Below are 21,011 nucleotides of genomic sequence, written 5' to 3'. Positions count from 1 at the left end.
GGGGAACAAAAAATTCAGACATAAATCAAGTGAGGTAGAAGGAGTAAAGCGTAAAGTACAGATGCGGTTGTTCTCTTAATCGCATAAGACAAAATAATCCACTGTGATCACGAAAAGCTATTGCCAGTAACCCAAATTTTCAATAAGTGTGGTGCGACGTGAAGAATAATGGTATGGGGAAAGATCACTCCTGCGGAGTAGAGGTCCTGAAGAAAATATAAAAGGCGGACAATCTCAATCACCTGTTCCCCTTTTCTTGCTAACTTCTTTTCTTCTTTTTTTTTTCCTTCCGTCTATGTAAGTCTTATTTGACGTACAATCTCCCACAAACACAGGTGTGCATATGCATAAATATATGTATATATACAAACGTATACAATATAACCGAAGCTCTGTCCTCCACTTTCCCCCCTCCAACCACATCAACAACGCACCCAAGAACTCGGGATGCTAAATTGAATTCAATTTCTTCTGTTTCTTTTCCCCCTTTTTAGCGACTGTAAGTGGGACGAGTGATATGTACCCACCTCACCTTTTCAACTATTATTTCTTTTTTCTTTTTTTTTTTGCCTTTCATCCTCTTTCTTCTCGTTTGCTTTGCATCAATGCCGTCACCCCTTTAATGTGGTCACACGCCCTCTCTCTCTCACACCGCTAAATCCGCTTCCCGATACACACATTCTGCACACCTGTTGGACCATGAGAAGTTGAAGGAATGAGAATGATGGTACCAACGCTGAAAATGAACACAAAATTCGTTATGTAAACAACAGAATTAAGGTAGGGATGAATCACACGACTTTGAAAGATTACAAAAGGTAAGCAACGACTGGGAATGGTGGAAAAAAAAAAAGAGCATTAGCCGACGATAGTCTGCGCAACAAACTGATAAGTGAGATGGCAGTGCAGCGACGGGACCACACACTTTTCAGAACAGCACACGCCGTTTCACCAACTCGCACTGCGAAACAAGTGGACAGTTCATCAACAAGGTGGAAGGAGCCAACCAACTAACCAGATGGCAAAAAAATGCAAGGAAACCAATGAACCACAAGCATCAAATCAAAACGACGCCGAAGCACCGTGAGAGGGAAGAGGTTGGAATCAGGACGAATGGAAAAACAACACCGTGTAACCACAGGGGGAAAAAGCAAAGCGAGCAACACAAGAAAAAAAAATGAGGAACTGGAGGCAGTGAACACCACGTCGTAAAATATATATTTATATATGTAAAGAGGGAGGGAAGGGATCTATGAATACCCACCACAACTCTGTATTTGAAAACACAACAACCGCATTACGTCATAGATTTCCTTCTTTCAGCTTGTGGCACCCTTCCGACAGCATTGCTCACCTTTCCTTTTTCTTTCCGTAATTACCTCTTTCCACCTTCACCACTACAATGACGGACTTTATATCCCTTCTTTTTTTTTTTTTTTGCTCCGTGCACTTAACCACATTTTTCCTTCATTTCGCTCTCCCACTGCTCTCCCTTACCGCTATCAAGTAAAGTCAGGTAAGATACGCATCCTCCGTCATTCACACTTTCATGCATACATACACGCTCCATTCCCTTTTTTTTTTTTTTGAAATCCGTGTGTCCCATCAGCACATGTCGCTCAACACGGCTTTCAAGAATACTGAAGAGGAAGATGCGGATAATAGAAGGGCGATATTACGCTCCACTGAAGGGAAGCAGTCAAACCGAAAATGTTGAGAAGCCCCTCACCGCACACCTTAACTCCTACCAGGTAACCTTTTTTCGTTTACACACATACACGTATAAACACAAATGCAATCACACACACACACAGAAATAGAAAGAGAAACCGAGAAACACGCTGCAGTACTGAAGTGCAACCCCAACTTCAGCTCACTATCCACAGTCATACACGCAGCACTCCACTCCACTTCACTTCACTTTACTTTACAACACGCCCGTTGTTTTCAGCTTCTCTCACCTTCAACCATGTAACGTCACGGGAGGGGGGGAAAAAATGCAAGAGGTAACACAAAATGTCCTCCCCGACCATAAGCAAGCTTGACTGCTTCTCAATCGTTGCATATGATGCCTTATCCCTGAACAAAACAAAACAAAAGGCAAAAAAAAAAAAACAGTAGCGGTGGGTAAAGTGGTGATGTGGAGGACTCCAGCACCTCAATTTGGGTGTTTAAAGAAACCACATTTTACACCTTGTTTAACCCACACACCTCTCGCAGAACTTACATCACTTGAAAAAGCCTGTAATAGGCTATAACCGATGCTATGCGCGGGGTTATGTAAAGTTGTTGTGGAAATTATCTATACACGAAAAAGGTAAAAGGGGGTCGTGCAATCATTCAACGGAAGAAGAAGAAGGGGGAAAAAAAAGATGGTGAAAGGATGATGAGGGGAAGAAGAAAGCAGCTTTGATTCAAACAAAGGGATAAAGCGGGGGAAGACAAAAAACATTCACAATGGAGACACAGTTATAGCCAGTGATTCTAACCGAGGCACGAACGAAAGCAGGCTAAGACCGATACAACGAATGAAGTAAAGGAAAAAAAAAAGAGAGGAAGCAGCAGTGAAACAGGCAACAAAAACTGGGCGATACCCTGCACTAATTCTTTGGGGAACAACAAAATAAAAAAGAGGTGGAGGAAAGTAAATTTCCTCTGTGTTGAGAAATCGCACCTCTTGAAGCAGTGGTACACTCATACGTATGTTTATCTCTCCTTTTTTTTTTTTCCACCTCCCTTCCATCGACCCGCACATGCACTCATTTACCTCTTTACTTGATTTTTCACCTTCCTTCTGATGTATCCCTAACTCACCATACATATCTTCAGGTTTGCACAGCCTCCTTTTACATACATAAAAAGTTTCCTCTCACTGTCACCTAACAGCACAACAAGTTCAAAAGGTGAAACAAAACGGAGGAGGCAACACGCGACGCTGCGTACGAAGTCCTCCCTCCTCACCACCAAAGAAAAAAAAAATCACTGCTGGCACCGCTTAAATTTGTATATATATATATATATATATATATATATTGTTTATTTATAAAGAAGACCCAAGTTCATAAATCCTTCTACACTCCTCCCACCCACACCCTTTCCCCACACTGAAAGTACAAACCCATCGTTCATGCCATTTTTGATCTTTCGATACATTGCGAGGTGCAGTCCCTGAAAAACTATAATTACAGGATGAGAGCAAGTGATGCTGGTGGATAACCCGGAAGTTAACCAACAGAACCAAAAAAAAAAAAGGAACAACAGGTAAGATAGAAGGGTTAAGGGGGAAAAAAAAAAGGTTTGCAGGGGACGTTGCGGAGGGAAAAAGGTAGTGGGTGGGGAGTGAATAAAAACTCATATACATGGCAAACAAGAATCCGAAGAGACTGTTTTTAAAAAAAAAGAAAAAAAAGAAAAGAAAAGAAAATGGATGCTTTCAAACTATGAGGAGTAACGGCGCCCAAAGCCAATTACAGCCACCGAACCCAAACTCCGTTACACCCCTTTTTCCTTTCCATATTCTTCTCACCATATACTCATATTAATAAGCGCACACACATACATCAAAAACTTTACACCCCATTAAACATCTTCTTCTCCCAAACCCTTACTAACTGCAAGTCCGCGCATCCGCTATCCGCGGACTATTTACGATTATGTACATGCGGGTACGTAAAGCTTTGAAACGGATGGCGCAAAACAATGTTAACTTCCTTTCCGTGATGTAACGCCTCCTTCTTCTTCCACCTTTTCTTTCTTTTTTTTTTTTTGCCCTCTCTTTCTCTCTTTCTGATCCTATATACTCTCACAAGGCGAGAAAACTCCATTTTTTTTTTTTTAAAAGATACATCCTTTCCTTCGCCTACCCGTTTTCAATTTGTTGCGTCTATTCGTTCGCTTCTTTCCACTACGAATGAAATCACTTGTCAAATGAGAGGCCATATCATTAGTTTCGCAGCCCTCCACTCAACACATCCAATAAAAAAAAAAATGCATATGCGGTGGAGGGGACAAAATGATCCAAATGACAAGAATAACAATAACAATAAAATCAATAGTGATAGTGATAGTAATAATAATAATGGTAGTCGGAAGAATACTAACAATATTAATAAATATAAAGGGGAAAAAATTGCAGGTGGGATAGTAGGTTTTTTTTTCCGGCTCACAAATGAAAAAAAAAAAGAAGAAACAGAAAACCATCATTATTATTGTTACTATATATCTTCTCATATTAAACGGCACGTACGTTACGCCTGGTGCCTTACAAAACAATATAAACTGTGTTACCGAAGAAAGGGGGAACAAAAACACAGAATATGAGGGAAAAGAAGTAATGAATGGAAAAAAAAAGAAGGGGATTTTTTTTTTTTTTTAAAGCCACTCTTGCCGACGGGATCAGTTGTGACAAAAGGGAGAAGAGGCACATTACGTGAATAATCGCTTCGTCCCAAACGAGCGTCGCAACACCCCCTCGACTCTCCCCTGCAGTGACAAGCGGGAAGAGACGGGGGGTGGTCGTGGCAGAAAGTGAAGTTAAATAAACTATTAGTAAAAAAAAAAAAAACAGAAAAGAAAAGAAAAAGAACACAGAAAGTAAAGGGGGGACGAATACGGGAGCATGAGAGGGGATGCGTGTTGGTTCCCAGACGTCAAATCTTTACCTCGTCATTGGGTAACATGTCATACATGATACCGCACACTGCAGACATATGTACACGTGCATTGTAGATAGGGAAAAAATCAACGAAAACGGGGAGAAATGAGTGACTAACGGGGGGGAAAAAAAGAACAACGCATCGTCATGCACACCTGGGGTCCCCCAAAACAAAAAAGGCATAAAAGCGAAAGGAAAACAAGGGGAGAACGGATGCAAAAAATGAAGTGCAACCGATACAGAAAACAATGAGGGTAACGGCACCAGAGAAGACGCACGCACACCCAAATACGCAGAAGGGTAAACTGCATTGTTAGGCAAACTGAAGCACAAAAGAGGACCCATAGAAACAGAGTATGCATGCGCAAGGATAAACAAGTATTTGCACAACCGTGTTATGAACAGCCGAACCCATTCAAAGAACTATGCGTGTGTGTGTTAAAAGCCATCTGAAAATGCATAGTGATAGTTCTACCCACTTTGTGGAGTACAACATAGCTTCTCCTCAGGGGAAACCAAGCTGATACACGGAACCATTTAACCCTTTTTTGGAAATGATGCAGCACCACACGCGCCCCCTCAGTGAATTCCCCCGTCCCTCCCCCCTTCTTTCTCTCTCTTCTCCGCTCCGTATAACATACTTTTCTCTCACTTTTATTGCTTCCACCTCTCATTCCTTTCAGCACACCGACTCCAAAACAACTCCACTACACACAAACACAAACGTACTGTATCCACCACACTCCTTCATTTTCACTTAAATTTTTTATTCTATCTCACCAATTTGTTATTACAATCATTATCATTTTTTCTTCTTCCTTTGCATTTCTCTCACACGTTTTCCCGAAAAGAACAGGGAAGGTCACTCTACCTTTATCAGTGAGCCTTTTGTAGCCCTGTACTCCCCTCCGTGAACAGCAACTAACTCATATCAAACGCACATATTAAAACGGAAGAGATGAAATTTAAGGGCATAAAAAAAACGCAAACACAAACACAAACAAATCAACGTGTATTTGAAAACACGAACATCCACAGCACACATGATAACATAAGTATATCTCCATCGCGCCCACCTAGCAGTCGTGTAAACCCACACACATACACGCACACGTGCATGCGCATATATTCAAGTATATAAGTATATGTGCTGACAACTCAAATTAGTATACCAATACATATACAAGGAGAGCCTCCAGTCCTTCACCTCAGGGTTTTAACCCTTTAGTCTAGCGCGAAGGGGAAGGTTTACACTAACAAGCGGGAACGAGTTAGGGCAACAAATCAAAATCTTCAACTGTACGTGCCTTTCTTATTCTTATTTTTTTTTTTTCCTTCTTACCTTATTTTCCCCACCATTTTAAAATTATTACATAGTGAAAATAACGGCCTTGTGGGCGGCCCTCCTCTTCACTCCTACCGTTCCCAAATCGTCACTCTCATCAGGTCGTAACTCTTCTCGACCAACTCGCAACCGCCAGCGGTCACCCTTTAATTATATCTTTCCATCCTCCTCTGTGCACTAAACCAGTTGCAACGACCAAGACACCTGTATCTCCGTGCTTCCTTTTCCATACTAGCCTCAAGACCTCCGAAATGACCAATACATCAAACAAATAATATAGATCACAGCGGAATTGTGAAGAAGGGTGATCGTATTGCTATCGCTATCAGGGAACCAGTACTTTCACCTCAGTTGTTGGTGGCATCATACAGCCACGTGTGGTTAAGCATCTCTCCAGCTGACGGGCGAGAAGTTGGTTCATAGGAAGCGAGGCAGCCCACAATAAAGGCCGCTGCCGATTTCGCTTCTGCAGGAGGAAGATATGCCTGCAACTCCCTGTCAATGTGACGACGCGGGTAAAGTCTGTACTTATCGCTGTATATGAAACGATTGTTTTCATCGAAGTAGCGATGGATGTAGCGAGGAGGGGGTTTGCCGTTACCACATCCCTCTCGAAGCTTGATTATCTTCTCAGGAACAGGACCAAGTATTTGCATCATCATGGCAAGGTGCTCCACGTCCATCATGCGTTCATTCCTTGTACGACGCTTCGGGTCCATGAGGAACTCTCCCGTAATTAGCTCATACACCATGCAACCAACACTCCAAATATCGGTGCGGGTGTTGAAATCCATCCCCATAAGGATCTCAGGGGCGCGGTACTCACGCGTTTGAATCATCGTACCGCGTACGTTTGACACAGTACCAGCCTTTTCAACGGGGAATTCCTTTTTACTCTCAATAGCGGCCTTCGCAGCAACATCCTTTTGTCCCTTTCCGGTCACAGCCTGGCCCTTGGACGGCTTAAGCGCAACAGAGAGACCGAAATCAGCAATACAAACCAAGTGATTTGGGTCCCCCTGCCACATAGCCTTCCGCACGCGGTCAGCCGGCACCATGCTCGAGCGATCCTTGTTCCGGAGGCAGAAATTCTCAATTGTATCAAGCACCTTGGGGTCGGACGATGAGCAAAGGATATTTTCGGGTTTGATGTCCGTGTGAATGACATCTAGCTTATCGAGTTCATCAAGGCCAATAAGGATTGAAACAACGATCTCCTTAATCAGGGATATCTCGGAGGGGCTCCGGATACCCTTCTTGGCCTTCATCTGGTCAATAATACTCAAAAGATTTGAACCATGTAGGGGCATAACCATGCACGTGTGCGAACCATACTGACCAGCCACTTCAAATGAATCCAACAGACCTGTGAGTGGAGCATGTGATGGCGTATTCGATCCAATATAGCGGAGCAGCTTGATCTCGTACTGGGTGCTCTCGGACACAACACTGTCGCACTTGGCAATCTTCACCGCAACGAATGCCTGATGTGGTTTCCCAAGGGTTGTATGCAGAGTGTCGTACGCAAGCCACACAGTGCTGAACTCACCCCAGCCAAGCTTCTGCACGATTACATACCGAGAGTTCAGCTTCTTCCCCGGTACGACTGACATGTATCCTCCCTCGAAATAGGCCTTTTTGTTCTCTTCGTAATGGTTGCTCCAACGCTGTACAAACTGCTGCATAACTAGCCGACTGGAGACAAAAGAAGACTTCTGCCCATTGTAGGGTGCAGCCACTTGACCAACACTGGGAATGTCCGTCACCGTCTCCACACTGCTTTGGCTACGGTTGCTACTGGTAGTGGGAGTGGCGCCTGCGGTCGTCGCTGTCATGGTCCCAGGTGATGTTGTTGCGGACGGAGCAGGTTTAGTAGTACAGTCGCTACAACGCCGGCGCTGCACAATTACCGGATGGACACAGGAGGAAATGGAGGCAGACATCGATTTGTCTGACATCCGATGAGGAACCACACATGGAACGCCACCGGAAGGCAACTCGCGAGCGGTAGTGGTGCTCAGTTCCGCCACATGTGCGCTACTCAACGAGTCGTTTCCTGCAGAAAACGATCCACGCAATGAGATGCTAATCTCTGGAGTCTGCACGTGCCGTCCCACGGACGTGCTGGCCTTCTGAGGAGGTTTCTTCAGGAGTTGCTCCACCGTGAGCGGTGCGGCAACAGGAGATTTGTCGGTTAAACCGGTTTCCCCTCCATGATGAATCGAGCTCCCCTGCTTTTTAAGCTGTTCCTGAGACAAAAGCCTCGTTCTGGACCCATTAGCCTCACTCAAACACGCCAAATTAGAACTGCTTGCCCCAGGCGTGCTACTTTCCTGTCGAACGATGCGAAGTTTCCGCTCAGTTATAATTTGACGCTTCAAAGATCGGTCACGCGGTGTCATCTCCACTGGAAGCGAGGAGTGTTGAGAAGTTTGGCGGCTTGCAACACTTGTTTCCAGTTCGGGTGACTGACCCGAACGAGAGGCCGCCTGGCGCGCCGGAGACCTCGCAATACCTCCATAACGCGCAATAAATGCGAACCCCCGCTCGCCCGCTGTCTGTGCACGGTGTGAGCTCTGTGTGAGTGAAAGATCCAGAGGCGACACGGGAGACCAGCGTTGCGTAAAGGTGGTGTAGCGTGGTGATATATTACTGCTACTCACTATCCTGGCCATGCGAGCAGCAACAACCGGAGACTGGCGCCTCGGGGTCAATTCCTCACGCTTGGACCAGATGCCGGGGTTGCGAAGGTTCAGGTTCCCCAGTGAAGGGATCGACGGCTGGTTCTGTGCAAGGCTGTCAGCACTCCACGTCATTAAATGACTTGGCGCAGGCACGTTCAATTGCCGATTCGCAGCCGTCCCAACAGAAAAGTGTGCATCAGCATTTCTGGTCATGCCGTCCTTTAGCGCACGCCCCTCTACCGCACAAGCAAACAATGATGCACAACCAAATATGCACTATTGTCTACCTGAAAAGGGAGTACTTGGGTACACCACTATTTGAAGGGATCCGTTATACTTTTCGTGCTACAAATTATATATATACAAGGTGCTACAACACCTTTTTTCTATTCCCCAGCCGATTTGCCTGCTGTTTGCGGTAAGGGTTTTGTGTTGTATGAGTTTTCGTCGCGTCGTTCACGCAACGGCCGGGTGCAACACAAAAAAGGGGTTGTGTCTAACAACACTAAATCCGTGAAATTGCGCTGATGCTGCTCCTCTACCTCTCTTCCCTCTCGGTGTTAACTTAGCAGTTGAAGTATGGCGACTCACCGCAGCAAACACACTTGCCAACTCGATGGGGTGAATAAAAATGATTTTATGTTTCGACTAGGGTTCGCTGAGCTTCGCAAAAAGTGCGTTATTGGAGTAGAAATTAAGAAACAAAACACCATAGTACAACGGTATCAAAAGATTACACAACAAAACAAATTAACAGAGGAAGGGAGCAAAAAAGGGAAAGGATAAAAATATGAGCAATAGTCATCCACTTAAATTCGCATAGGACCCTTTGTAGCATCCCCTCACTCAACAAGGCAACAACAACGAAGCAAACGCAACCGACTGCGACCTCACCAGACACAGCCGCATCACCTAAGAAACCTGATGTTGCTGTCACCATCAACAACAATGAATAAGAAGGGCAGGAAACTACCCCCTCAACTTCCCCAATATTTCCCTCAATTCTTCGGTTAAACGAGTACCACTGCCATTTGCACCAGTGGTGCCACTGGATGTCGCACCGTGCATCCGGATAGCTTGATTGTACGAATCCTGAATGATACTGTATGCCACATTGAGCACATTACATATAAAAAACGCCAAAAATGAACCAAAAAAGATACGGGTGAAGAGCACTTGAACAACGTAGGCTCCCCTATCCATGTCCACAAATGTATCAATCAGGTTATCCCCGAACGCCGCACAGATGAGAGTAACAATTGAATACGGAACGGTTTTGAAGTAAGACTGGTAACTTCCGTAAACAATGAAACCGCACACTGAATAACCAAGCAGAATGGGGAAGACCGCCACGACATACATGAAAAGTTGGTCACTAGCAGTAACAAAACCATCGACCACTACGCAAAGACTTGGTGAGAGCTTCAGCACAGAGATCAACTGTGTTGAGCGCATGAAAGCCGCGAACCCGAGTAGGACTGTTAACGCATGCTCCGTCGTTCCGCTCACTTTTGGGGTAAACTGAATCACAAGTGACGTTATACTGAACGTCAACGCAACTATATCAGAAAAAACACCAAGCAGAAGAAAACTCTGACCTCTCAAACCAGAATTATCGGGGCGCAACCTTCCGTACCATCGACTCCTTCTGCAAGTAGTTAACACCACTTTCACGTATGTTACAAGCTGCGAGATCCTATCCATGCGAAACAAAAAGCTCAACAGTACTAGAGGTGCCACCGCACAACTCATCATGACGGGAAAACGCTGCGGGAAACGCTCCTCGATACTGCTGAACGAAGTGGTCATGGTAATAACAGGGCCGTACCCACCCATACCAAACATCACCTCTATGTCCCATTCCGCAGGGCGCACCCTACCGTCATCTGACCTTCTCATGGAATATAGCTGAAATGAGAGTTTAACCTTGTCGACGTTGTCAAACACATCCAGTGTGGATGAGGTTTGGCATAGGATATAACGCAACCTGCTAGTAACTTCGTCTCCACAAAAGCCATTCTGGTAATAATAACTTTGAGGACTTATGAACGGTCCTAGTACATCGCTTGCTTGAACATCAAAGGAAAAGACAAGCGGCACCTTTGCGAGGGAGTTCTGCGGTCTGTCGTGAAACGTTATTTCAACAACAGGGACTAACGGTGTGAAATTGCCCACCCCATACGTATAGTGCATGAATGTCCCAGTTGCTGCAGCCGGTATGTGATAATAAGCATCAATTATACCTTTGAAAACTGTAAAAAAATCTTTCACGGAACTTATGCTCTTCTCAGCTCCAGCAGACTTGTCCTTAGCGCCAAAGAGAGAAGCAGCTAACTCAAATTGAGCATCAACACGCTCTTGATTTCGAACCGTTTGGTATCCAAATGCAAACAGAACTAAAAGAAACAGTATGACACAGTCGATTACGTACGTCGAGAACAGCTTCGGATTCATATGTGGACAAAACTATGAAAAGTATACCACTTACTACTCCTGACACTACCTTACTCCACACTATCCAATTTACAACGTGAGGGTGGGAAAAGAAAAACTCGGAGGAGGAAGATGTTACAAAGTACAGGGGTCCAGAGGGAATGTTGTCAAGAGCAGTTGGAGTAGGGTAGCATCTTGCGAGAAAGTGATAATTATTAACCGACTATTAGGCGGTTTACTCGCATATAGCGGGTGTTTGGAACACCATTGCGTATTTGCATGATATCGGTTCCTCAGCCTTCAACAACTTGTTCTCCGGGCCGCACACCAGACGAACATCCGTGGTTCGCTGATCATGATTCCAACACCAATCACCCCCTTCGTACAACATGTGTGTGTGGTCATCGGTGGTTGACCACAAAGAGTAGGTACTCTCACCGAAACGCACCCATTTCCCTATGCTATTCCCAATTTCAGTTCCTTTGGAGTACTGGTGAGCATCTTTAAAAGGACAAAATTTGTAAGTGTATATTTTAACGTCGAGAGTGAAGCATTCATCCTCGAGTGTCCGTATGATGTCTTCCGTATTCAAGTTTCTCTTCAACCGTGCCTCCTTAGCAGCAATAGAGGACCGAAGATTGTCCAATTTTTCGTCAAGGTCCTTTATTTTTGCCCGTAAATTCTTGGCCCCTGGCAACTCATAAGAGGGGTCATTGGTTGTATCGAAGTATTGCTCCTCACTGCTTGACAAGGTCCCTTCCTCTCCCGCCGTTTTGCAAACAAATGAACAGCGAAGAGGTTTGTGGTCACAATTTTTTTGGTATTTCACTGTAGCATCTGTTTTTGCTTCAGCACATTCACAGTAACCAGACACATTACCTGGAATTAGCTCGTCACATCCCTTTTCATCTGTTACGCTTGATTTGGTACCACAGTCCACTGTTGTGTACCATTTGGTGCAGCCTGACCTATATTTCAACTTTGTGCCCTCCTCATTCGCCTCATTTTCCTGGATGTGTTTTTGAAGAATTTTGAACTCCTCGGATAAGCGTTGTTTCTCCTTCTTTTCGTGGTCTTCCAACGGCGGAAGGTCTCTTGACATCCGCTCACGGGAAATTTCCGCCGCTTCCAGCTCTGCTTTCTCTTCTTTTAAAGCAACTTTATCTTGTTCCCGTTTGACTGTGGCCTGCTCAACCATCTTCTTCTTTTCCTCTAAAGAAAGCTTCATCTTCTCCCTTTCCAGCATAAGTTCCTCCGCCTCTTTCTCCTGCACCTCCGCACAAATGTTAGCACACTGCACAATACCGCCATATTCATCAGAGCCGTCACAACAGTCACATAAACCATCGTTGACTCTATTGTGTGGTATTTCCTTTGACTTAAAACCAATATTGCGACATCTGAATTTCCACCCGTCAGGAAACTTAACTTTGGTAAAGTGATTTGTGCAAGCTGATGTCCCTGGCTCATCACTTCCGTCGGGGCAATCACAAAAATCATCATTAATCTGGTCACCCTTTATGACTTTGCTGCCGGTAAGACACTGGAACGTTCCACTGGAACTAATCCCCTTAAAATGGTCAAGATACGCGTCTTGGGCTCCATAAGTAGGGTCCAGTGCCAACGACACATGCACCAACAACGATATAGTCAATAAAACAGCAAACAACATATCGGTCATATTATATTTCTAAACTAACCTTAGTCACATTTTACACAATAGTAGCAAGGAAGAAGCACAGTCAGCAGAGAATCCGATATATGCGAGCAGTAGTTCTCTTTCAATTCATGCTCTGCACAATGTGACATGGGGAAATTCACCTACTCCTGACATCATTGAAACATCATATTTCGAAAGAAAAAAAATGATGACTCTGATTCCTCTGGAATACTTCTGCGATTCCGTCCCATACCATACGGGTGTCGATAACCGATAAATGCATCAGGGTACTCTCTTTCCCTCAATCACTTCCTTGGACTTTTTTCCATAAAGTTAATTCCTTCTCTTCAAAAAAAAAAATCATTTGAAGACAACCTTACCACCTTCATTCCAACTAAGATAAAACTTATCATCTTATGAAAGCATGTTTTTCCTTCACTATTTTTGTTCTGTGTTGTGTTGTTGTTTTTTTTTCTTTTTTTGGTAAAGTGGTATAGTCACCCATATACATATATAAATATTTATATATATACGTATATAACGATACCTGCGCTTGCAGGTATGCGCAGCCCCATGCAGTTGTGTGCACCTGCGCTCTTCCCCAGTATCTATCCCACGCTATTCAAACGGATTTTCGGTTCTCTAGGTTTTAGTAAGCTCCCACAATTACTGTTATGTAAAATGCATCTCACCCTATTTCAGCATTGGGATGCTCTCTGACCGGAGAGCTCGAGCTGAACGTGCGCATATCGAGTTCGTCTAAGAGTGGCGTTAAGCTCTCTGTTGAGGCCGTTGGTGTGGCCAGGACATTTGCATCTTGCAGTGTCCTGAGTAACGACTCATCAGCCTCCACCTGTGGGATTCCCGTTTGCCGCACATATTCCCTTACAGTATTTCTCCACATTTCCGATGTAGGCGAAGGCATCGAAGATGAACTTGCGGCTGCGGAGATATGTTCTGCCTCGTGATCGTTGAATGCCCCCTCCATCGACAGGTGTCGCTCCGCTTCTTCCTCTATCTGTTGAAGTACTACATCGGGGTTATTAAGATCCATCAGTTTACTGGACGTGGTAACGCGCCGGTCTTGTGGATGTATTCCCAGACAATTTTCGTCGGCGCAAGCGCTGTCACCACAAGCGAAATGCTGAGTTCGAAGCGCCTGCTCTAGCCTTCCGTCCGTATAAACTGTTTTGAAAAATGGAATCCATTTACCCTGGCATTGAACGGTAACTTTATTGCCATATCGGGCAAAGAAAACTGAGTCCTTTATTCGGTGGCGGATTTGCTGGCGAGATCGCTTTTCCGCTTTTAGCACTTCAATAAGTCGCATGTAAAAAATCTTCCTGTGACGCACCGTCTTCACTTCTTGTAAATGAAGTTGATTACAAGCAAAATCCTGGTAGCACTTTTGGTCCGATAGATGTAGGTTGCAAAAAGCCCCCTTCGGTTCCCGCGGGACCTTCCGTTGAGATGGAGCTTGAGAACCATGGATGCCACTTTGCTGGTCGAGAAGAGTCAACAATTTCTCACAAAGGAGGTTTGTACCGGGTACAGCGTCACCAGTCAAATAATCCTTGATAGCCGCTCTAGCCTCCACAGCGTATCGAACGGCTTCCGTGTTTTCTTCCTCTGAATTTTCGATATACATCTTTTGGATGGCATCATAGGCTTTCAGCCAAGCTACGGCGGAGCAACTTGAGGTGCAATGAGCAAGCATGTGCAGTATCGTCACTAACAACCCTACAGTCGGAGTAAATACTTCAGTCAGTTTTGATGCCTCATAGGATACGACATTGCCTAAAACTGGTAGTCCATTGACATCCACGCGGGATAGGTAAGAACGGAAATCTAACCCCATATCAAAGACTTGTAGCGTATTCTTAGGGATAGTTAACATCACATTAGGACGCCGACGAGACATCGCTACTACTAACCAAAAGAGGAAAATAAGAAGAGTGAAATACCTTTCAGCGACTTGAACAAAGGTGGAGCTGAATTTAACAACGAGCACAAGCATAAAAGCTCTGATAACTGGGATGACCGTTCATATTTTAAATAAATCAACAGTTTGTATAACATTAAAAAATAAAGGACCGATCTTGGACAAAAAAGCTATATTTATGAGTTAGTTCTCAAATGTTGAAATACGATTGTTTCGGTGCTAAGTGCACGGGAATCACTGCCCAGTAAGAGCGAAAAAATGGCAGCATCAAAGTGAAGAGTAGCCCAGATGTAAACCTACGTAAGGAGTGGTACACTCCCTTCATCACGATACCCAATTTATCCAATCAACAGTCACAATGTAAGGTCGCACAGCGTGGGACAGGGCACAAGATAAGAGGAAAGGACGAAACACACGACAACTTAACCCATGTTTTGGCACGCATTCAATATCGGCCCGCTTCACGCGAGCACGCGAGCAAACGAAGCGGAACAGCACTGTATATTAGCATTTTCCGCACCTCCTTTAGTGTTTCCGAGTTCAACTCCTTGACACGAAGATATTTTATGAAGGCAAAATCGTGGCTATGTGCTGCGACCTACCACAGCGGAGCCCAAACGATCAAGTGAGTCGGGGGAGTTTCTTTTCCAGACACGTTTGCCCCAAGAAATGCAGCGGAAGCGCATCTTCACGACTAACACAGCGTGAGTGAATCCCCCTAACGCAGGGACTTCATCGACCCAAAAGCAGCGCGTACCTTTTACCTCGGGCAACGAAGCAGCTAACAAGACTGCTCACCATCCACGAGGTACGGTTCGTAGAGTGATAAGACGGCAAAACAATGAACAAGTACGAAGCGAAACACGGCAGCGCGGTGATATCAGCACAGCTCCCCGTCCACATACCGTAGGCGATGAAATTAAAAAAATAATAATAACACTTGATGAGCAAAAGAGGCCAGCCACAAAGAATCAGAAAACTCCTGCTGTTCAGACAAAGGGAATAAAAAGGAGCAAACCTCCCAACACTCTCTCGAAGAGAAAATGTGCGACTCCCATCCAAACACAATCCGTTCACACAGATTCTTACATCCCCAGAACCCGCACGCTCATAGAGCACTTATAACTTCGCTGGAGGAAAACAAAAAATTTTGCACCACATTGAAATACTACCAGCATACGCGCCAACATCCACCTAACTTACGCGTTACACCTCCAGAGTAATAGAGCAGACACCTCCCCCGACTAGTAAAGTCGCCCCTACCTCACAAGATCATTCTTCGGCACTTCATCAGCACCCCAATGGGAAAGGAGACAGCAAACTGTATAACAAAGAGGGGTTTGCACAGCAAAATGCCTGGCGCCGCTCCCCTTATTCCCATGTGACGACACCACATGCTCTTTCGCTACCTCCGTTATCAGACAACAAACGGGGGATCATGTCCGATTAACGCCAGCGTGAAAACAACCGCCAGGGGGCTCGCCAAAAACCCTTCCGGAGCAGCCACGCTCTGAAGCAGTAGCGTGGCAAGTGACGCACTGCAAAGCACAATCAGAATGGTTAGCCGAAACCGGCGGCGATCGTATTGACAAGTGGTCTCTTTCACGTGGGGCTAGAACCCCTTAACCGCCGACGATTCGAAAGCGCAGCAACGCCTCAACCGGAGCGGGGAGCAGCTGCCGTGTCCGACCCGAACTGAGGATGTTTCGGGGAGGCTTCGGCACTCGTTGCTCCTCCCGAAATCAGCACGCCCCACGGCTGCTAGAGTCCAGCGGTCGATGAACGCCCATGCTGCGGCATGTAGTCAGTTCGAAAGTAAAAACTCATCACCTCCGAGAACCTCCACTGGAATCGGCTAAGGCAGGAAGGCCATCACACACATCAATTCCATGGTGCGACCCTCCTACCCATCCAACGCGGCGCCGCTCACTCTCTTACCTCGCATTTTCAGGGGCAGACGCCAGCCGATAGGGCTCTGGACCCACAGAACACCGTCTTCAAATGTCCACAGATGCCAGGGCAACGCAGAGGGACCAGCCGTGCCGCGCCAGAGCACCGCTTTTCTTCCTTCCCAGTCACTGCGAACGCGGTACCGCGCCGCCACGAATATTTTCCGGAGTGAGGTGCCGCCGTCCTGTGATTCGAAGGACGACTCAGGCCTACCCTCACGCGAAAAGCGGAGGAACTGCGCAGAGTTCCAAAAGGAAAGAAATCAATACTCCGCAAAAACCTCAATTACGAAAAGATGGTCTTCTGTCAGCCGAGTACAGCAAAGACGACAAAAGAAACCCGGGGCACTTTAGCATTTCCGGTCGCCAACGTCATAGCATAGCCTACAACCGTGACGGCGGCGACTTACACACACTCGCTGGGGAAGATCTGATGACAGAGGCGGCCGGTACCATCATTGAATGCACCGGGCATGTGCACTCCGGAATGCAACCAACTAGAAAGATGCCAATTGCCGCTGCCACGACGTCGTATGCTCACCATATCCAACCTTTGAGCAAAAAGCAGGTCGGCGCCCGCAACATGTCGACACGAATTCTAATGCATGCGCCTTGGCGTGAGATCACGCAACCCCCACCGAACACCAGGCATTGGTCCCTTATAAAGTGGTGCATAAATAACAATTTTCCGTTCTGTAACACTACCGAATTTACCGTGCACACGCGACAGCACGGAAGGGCAACACTTATATGCCACTGTCAAGGAATTGACCGTTACATGCGAAATCATCGTAGTAGGCAGGTGGTCGCCACCACCATATGTTCTTCAACATGGTTGCCGAAACAAAACGGACATCCTGAACCTTCAGCGTCAAAGCACTATCACAGGCTCATGGATCAAAGCCAAATGGAGAACACTTCACAGTCCTGCCTGGTGACTCTGTGGGGTGGTCAGAATATGATGAAGAGACGAATTTGAAAAACACCTGATCTGCGCCGCAAGTTTTGGAACCGACGAAGGTGTTCCCTAAGGGAGCAGAGTCACACCACAGCACTTGACGCCTTAGCTTACTGGCCTTCATAGGAAGATCGTGGGGTGTCGCCACTGGTCGAATAGGAAGAAACTGGACATCATTGTGTGAGAGTAGCTGGACCGTACGCGACCCGTAAGTGTTTCGTGCCGCCCGCACAAGACGAAGTACAGAACCGCTGCAACTGGCGCATCAGGAATGCTTATTCGCTGCGATCGCCAAGCACCCAATGATTACGGCACTCACAGTAGGTGACGCTGCTATCAGAGATTTTCGGAAGGCCCGACATTTTGTTGCAGCACATGCATCACATAAGAAGATATATATGGCAGCTCAGACACAAAGTCGCTGAGACAAACGGAGGCCGCCGAATTCCAACCAACAATGAGTGATGGACCCGAAAAATCGCTAAAATAAACACTTCATACCTCAGTGACGGCCCACAATCGCTTGCACGGAGAGTGACTGCGTTACTTCGATCACACAATGCCAATACTGGTGCTTAAACAGTTCGATATGAATGCACAGAAAGGAATTGCACCAACAGCATGGAAGTGTGGAGTTCCTCTACATATCCAGAAAGATGGTAAGAAGAAGAAATATTAAAATACAAATGAACTAGTGGCATTCACGAGCTCTCCATGAAGATTGAGGGAAAGAATAACTGAAGCCCAGCTCGCACCACAACAGTTAGGGACTGGACAAAGTTTATGCACAGCAAAATGGTTTCCAAACTAAACAGGATTCCTTAGCCGCGCCTTACCAACATCGTGTATGGTTGTGGTATTTGTCAGTGGTGAAAAGCCTTCGGCGCCATGGGGCATGCTGAGCTCAGTACAGGAAACGAAGCAGTTGAGCGTCGGGCAGTGGCACATAACCTAACGCTGCTGCTTCCTCAAACGAAGAAGGAAACAATCAAACACACACTGCGGAGGTAAGTGGACATGGTGGCACCATTGTCTTGAGAGTGCCTAATGGAAGTTTACCTAACGCAGATGAAAAGCACATCCTTTGATTCTGTGAAATGAATACAGCTCACGCCAAACGCCGATGGAGTGTGGGCGGGACTTGAAAGAACTTGAAAAGTTTCTCTTTATGATACTCCATTGCATAATTGAAATGGCAAGGCGCGCTATGCAGACAATACGAAAAAAATTGGCCTGAGGTCACTTCAAATAGGAGCAATATCTACTTTCACGCAGGGCTCAGCACACGAGTTTCTGCAGCCCTTTTACCTCTTACAGGCACACACCATGTATGGTATTGAGGTATGGTACTGGGACGCTTCGGAACGAAGTCGCGACCTCCTTGCATCAGCACAACACAAAGCCAGTCGAATCATAGCTGGTATACCGCATGGGACACACAAAGAGGACTCTCTGCTGGAAGCAAACCTCCTGTCACTGAAGACGGCCACTCTTGTGCGCAGCATGAAATTCATGCCGATGTGTGAGTCACGAGGCGGATGCTTGCGCCGCAGTGCTGAGGAAGTATACCACAGCAAACACCCAGTCAGAGTCTTACATTCCCGCATCATGCGGTCCTACCCCCACCTCCACATTGAGCCACGCGAGCACCCACTAGAGACATCGACGCTCCGCCACAGCTGCCGACCGATATTTCACACGCAGATAAAGCCTGTGTGCGCTGATGACCCTGACGATGTCAAAAGGGAGGCTTCCGAAAAGTGGATTGAACGGCATTTTGCACGGAGGGGGAAGGAGCCACCGCGGCGAGAGCACTACGAATTGTGGACTGATGGATCCGTGTCCCTCGGTGAGAAGTCCGGAGCATCTGCCCTGCTCTATAGAAACAACACGCTGATTTGCGCACCCAAAACCGGAGCAGGGGAACTCTCATGCAGTTACAGAGCGGAATGCGTAGCATTAGAGATAGGACTGCAACGGCTGCTGAAATGGCTGGCAGACGTTCTTGGAATGAGCCTGTTGCAGGGAGCTCTCTGCTCCATCTACCGACTGTGAGGGCTCTAACACAGAAAGCAAAAGGTGAATGGAGGCACGCGATACTAACAACAAAGGGGTTATCGACCACGAACCCCCCTAACAGCAACGTGGAACACGCTTTGCGGTTGGAGTCGAGAGCTTCAGCGAAACGAGCGGGCTCACACAGGGCCACGAAGAAAATTCAAAAAAGAAAAAAAAGTACCGAATCAATTCACTAGGTACCACCGCTTTGACGCCCCCATTTTTGTCGGGGTTGCAACCCCATATCCACTAACACGCACTAATCTAGGGAGGACCTTGCGTTGTAGTTTGTTAGTAGTTCCTTGAATCCGAATGGTTCCTTTCACAACGTACCCCTTCTCGCGACTACCAATTGTTCGGGCCTCCTCGCTCAGCCAAATCAGTCCTTTCAGCAACGGGAGGCAAGGGTCCCGTTTCTTGCTACGGGTGTGGCATTCTGGAACGGACGGACCCGTTCCACTCCACGGTTTTCGCTTCCTCAAAAAACCCGGTCGTGCCGTTCTATTCAATAGCTAGTTCTCCAAGAGGAGCTGCCTCCTTTACCGGCGGCATATTCCTCCGTCTTATTCTTCTGACGCTGGGACGTCAGCTGTTCTTGGCTTCTGCGCTGAAAAAGAGGGGTGGGGGTCATGGGCACTTTCTCTACTGAGTGCCAGGCTGGGGGCCTCGGTGTCGGTGATACTGTTTCACATTTCGAGTATGACGGTCCGCTCCGCTTTAGGTGTGACCGCCTCGACCACGTCACTCCGGCTTTCCTGGAGGGTCCTGCTGCGACATTTTTCACTGTGGAAGATGACGCTGCGTTGCAACACCATGGGAAGGCGCCTGGCGTGGTCAGGCGATGCCGCTGTGCTATGTGTATGCGTGAGAGGAGTGTGGTTTGCGGAGGTTAGTAGTGTGTAGTGTCCCTTGCTGATGTTCCGCTGGTTGGTGGAGGGTCCTTGATTCCAGTTGTTGTGGTCCCTGGGATTGTCGCTGTGGTTTTCTCGTTGTGCTGCGGGTTCCGCATGTCTACTGTGTCTCCTGGGTGCCTTGATCACCTGCTTGTTGTGTTCTTTTTGCTTCAACTGAGGTACTACTGGATGATGGCAGGTGGGTCGAATGCCATTTGTAAATGGATAATTGCACCTGAGGCAGTCGTTGAGATTTAAAGTGCCGAGTTTGTCGAATAGGGGATCGAGAGAAGTACGGTTGCCTATTTCCTCTCCCCCTCCCTCACATTGTCGATGGATTGCTCCACCCGACCAGAGCAATGACGTATCGGCATCCCTTTTGGTCTAGGTGGAGCCTACCAGAACGTGCTTTTCGTAAGTGTCATTGTTCTACTT

General features: G+C 46.5%; 7 protein-coding genes across 7 annotated transcripts; all 7 read right to left on the bottom strand.

Moving 5' to 3' along the window:
* Window positions 1-2,452: 2,452 nt before the first annotated feature.
* Window positions 2,453-2,821, bottom strand: TbgDal_VII916 (hypothetical protein, unlikely; the record flags this gene model as incomplete). Its single annotated transcript, XM_011776098.1, has 1 exon — window positions 2,453-2,821. The coding sequence occupies one exon, from the start codon at window positions 2,819-2,821 to the stop codon at window positions 2,453-2,455; it is 369 nt and encodes a 122-aa protein (XP_011774400.1).
* Window positions 2,822-3,040: 219 nt separating this feature from the next.
* Window positions 3,041-3,361, bottom strand: TbgDal_VII914 (hypothetical protein, unlikely; the record flags this gene model as incomplete). The annotated part of the gene is made up of 1 exon (XM_011776097.1): window positions 3,041-3,361. The coding sequence occupies one exon, from the start codon at window positions 3,359-3,361 to the stop codon at window positions 3,041-3,043; it is 321 nt and encodes a 106-aa protein (XP_011774399.1).
* A 1,296-nt stretch (window positions 3,362-4,657) lies between these two features.
* TbgDal_VII912 (hypothetical protein, unlikely) lies at window positions 4,658-4,999 on the bottom strand (the record flags this gene model as incomplete). The annotated part of the gene is made up of 1 exon (XM_011776096.1): window positions 4,658-4,999. One exon carries the CDS (start codon window positions 4,997-4,999, stop codon window positions 4,658-4,660), a length of 342 nt encoding a protein of 113 aa, XP_011774398.1.
* Window positions 5,000-6,346: 1,347 nt separating this feature from the next.
* On the bottom strand, window positions 6,347-8,896 carry TbgDal_VII910 (protein kinase, putative; the record flags this gene model as incomplete). The annotated part of the gene is made up of 1 exon (XM_011776095.1): window positions 6,347-8,896. One exon carries the CDS (start codon window positions 8,894-8,896, stop codon window positions 6,347-6,349), a length of 2,550 nt encoding a protein of 849 aa, XP_011774397.1.
* A 756-nt stretch (window positions 8,897-9,652) lies between these two features.
* TbgDal_VII900 (hypothetical protein, conserved) lies at window positions 9,653-11,137 on the bottom strand (the record flags this gene model as incomplete). The annotated part of the gene is made up of 1 exon (XM_011776094.1): window positions 9,653-11,137. One exon carries the CDS (start codon window positions 11,135-11,137, stop codon window positions 9,653-9,655), a length of 1,485 nt encoding a protein of 494 aa, XP_011774396.1.
* A 214-nt stretch (window positions 11,138-11,351) lies between these two features.
* On the bottom strand, window positions 11,352-12,797 carry TbgDal_VII890 (glucosidase II beta subunit, putative; the record flags this gene model as incomplete). Its single annotated transcript, XM_011776093.1, has 1 exon — window positions 11,352-12,797. One exon carries the CDS (start codon window positions 12,795-12,797, stop codon window positions 11,352-11,354), a length of 1,446 nt encoding a protein of 481 aa, XP_011774395.1.
* Window positions 12,798-13,464: 667 nt separating this feature from the next.
* TbgDal_VII880 (hypothetical protein, conserved) lies at window positions 13,465-14,793 on the bottom strand (the record flags this gene model as incomplete). The annotated part of the gene is made up of 1 exon (XM_011776092.1): window positions 13,465-14,793. One exon carries the CDS (start codon window positions 14,791-14,793, stop codon window positions 13,465-13,467), a length of 1,329 nt encoding a protein of 442 aa, XP_011774394.1.
* Between the last annotated feature and the right edge of the window lie 6,218 nt (window positions 14,794-21,011).

The sequence above is a fragment of the Trypanosoma brucei genome, chromosome 7, assembly GCF_000210295.1.
Source record: "Trypanosoma brucei gambiense DAL972 chromosome 7, complete sequence".
Classification (NCBI taxonomy): Eukaryota; Euglenozoa; class Kinetoplastea; order Trypanosomatida; family Trypanosomatidae; genus Trypanosoma; species Trypanosoma brucei.
The sequence above is the reverse complement of the archived record's forward strand: the minus strand, read 5'-3'. Positions and strand labels throughout refer to the sequence as shown.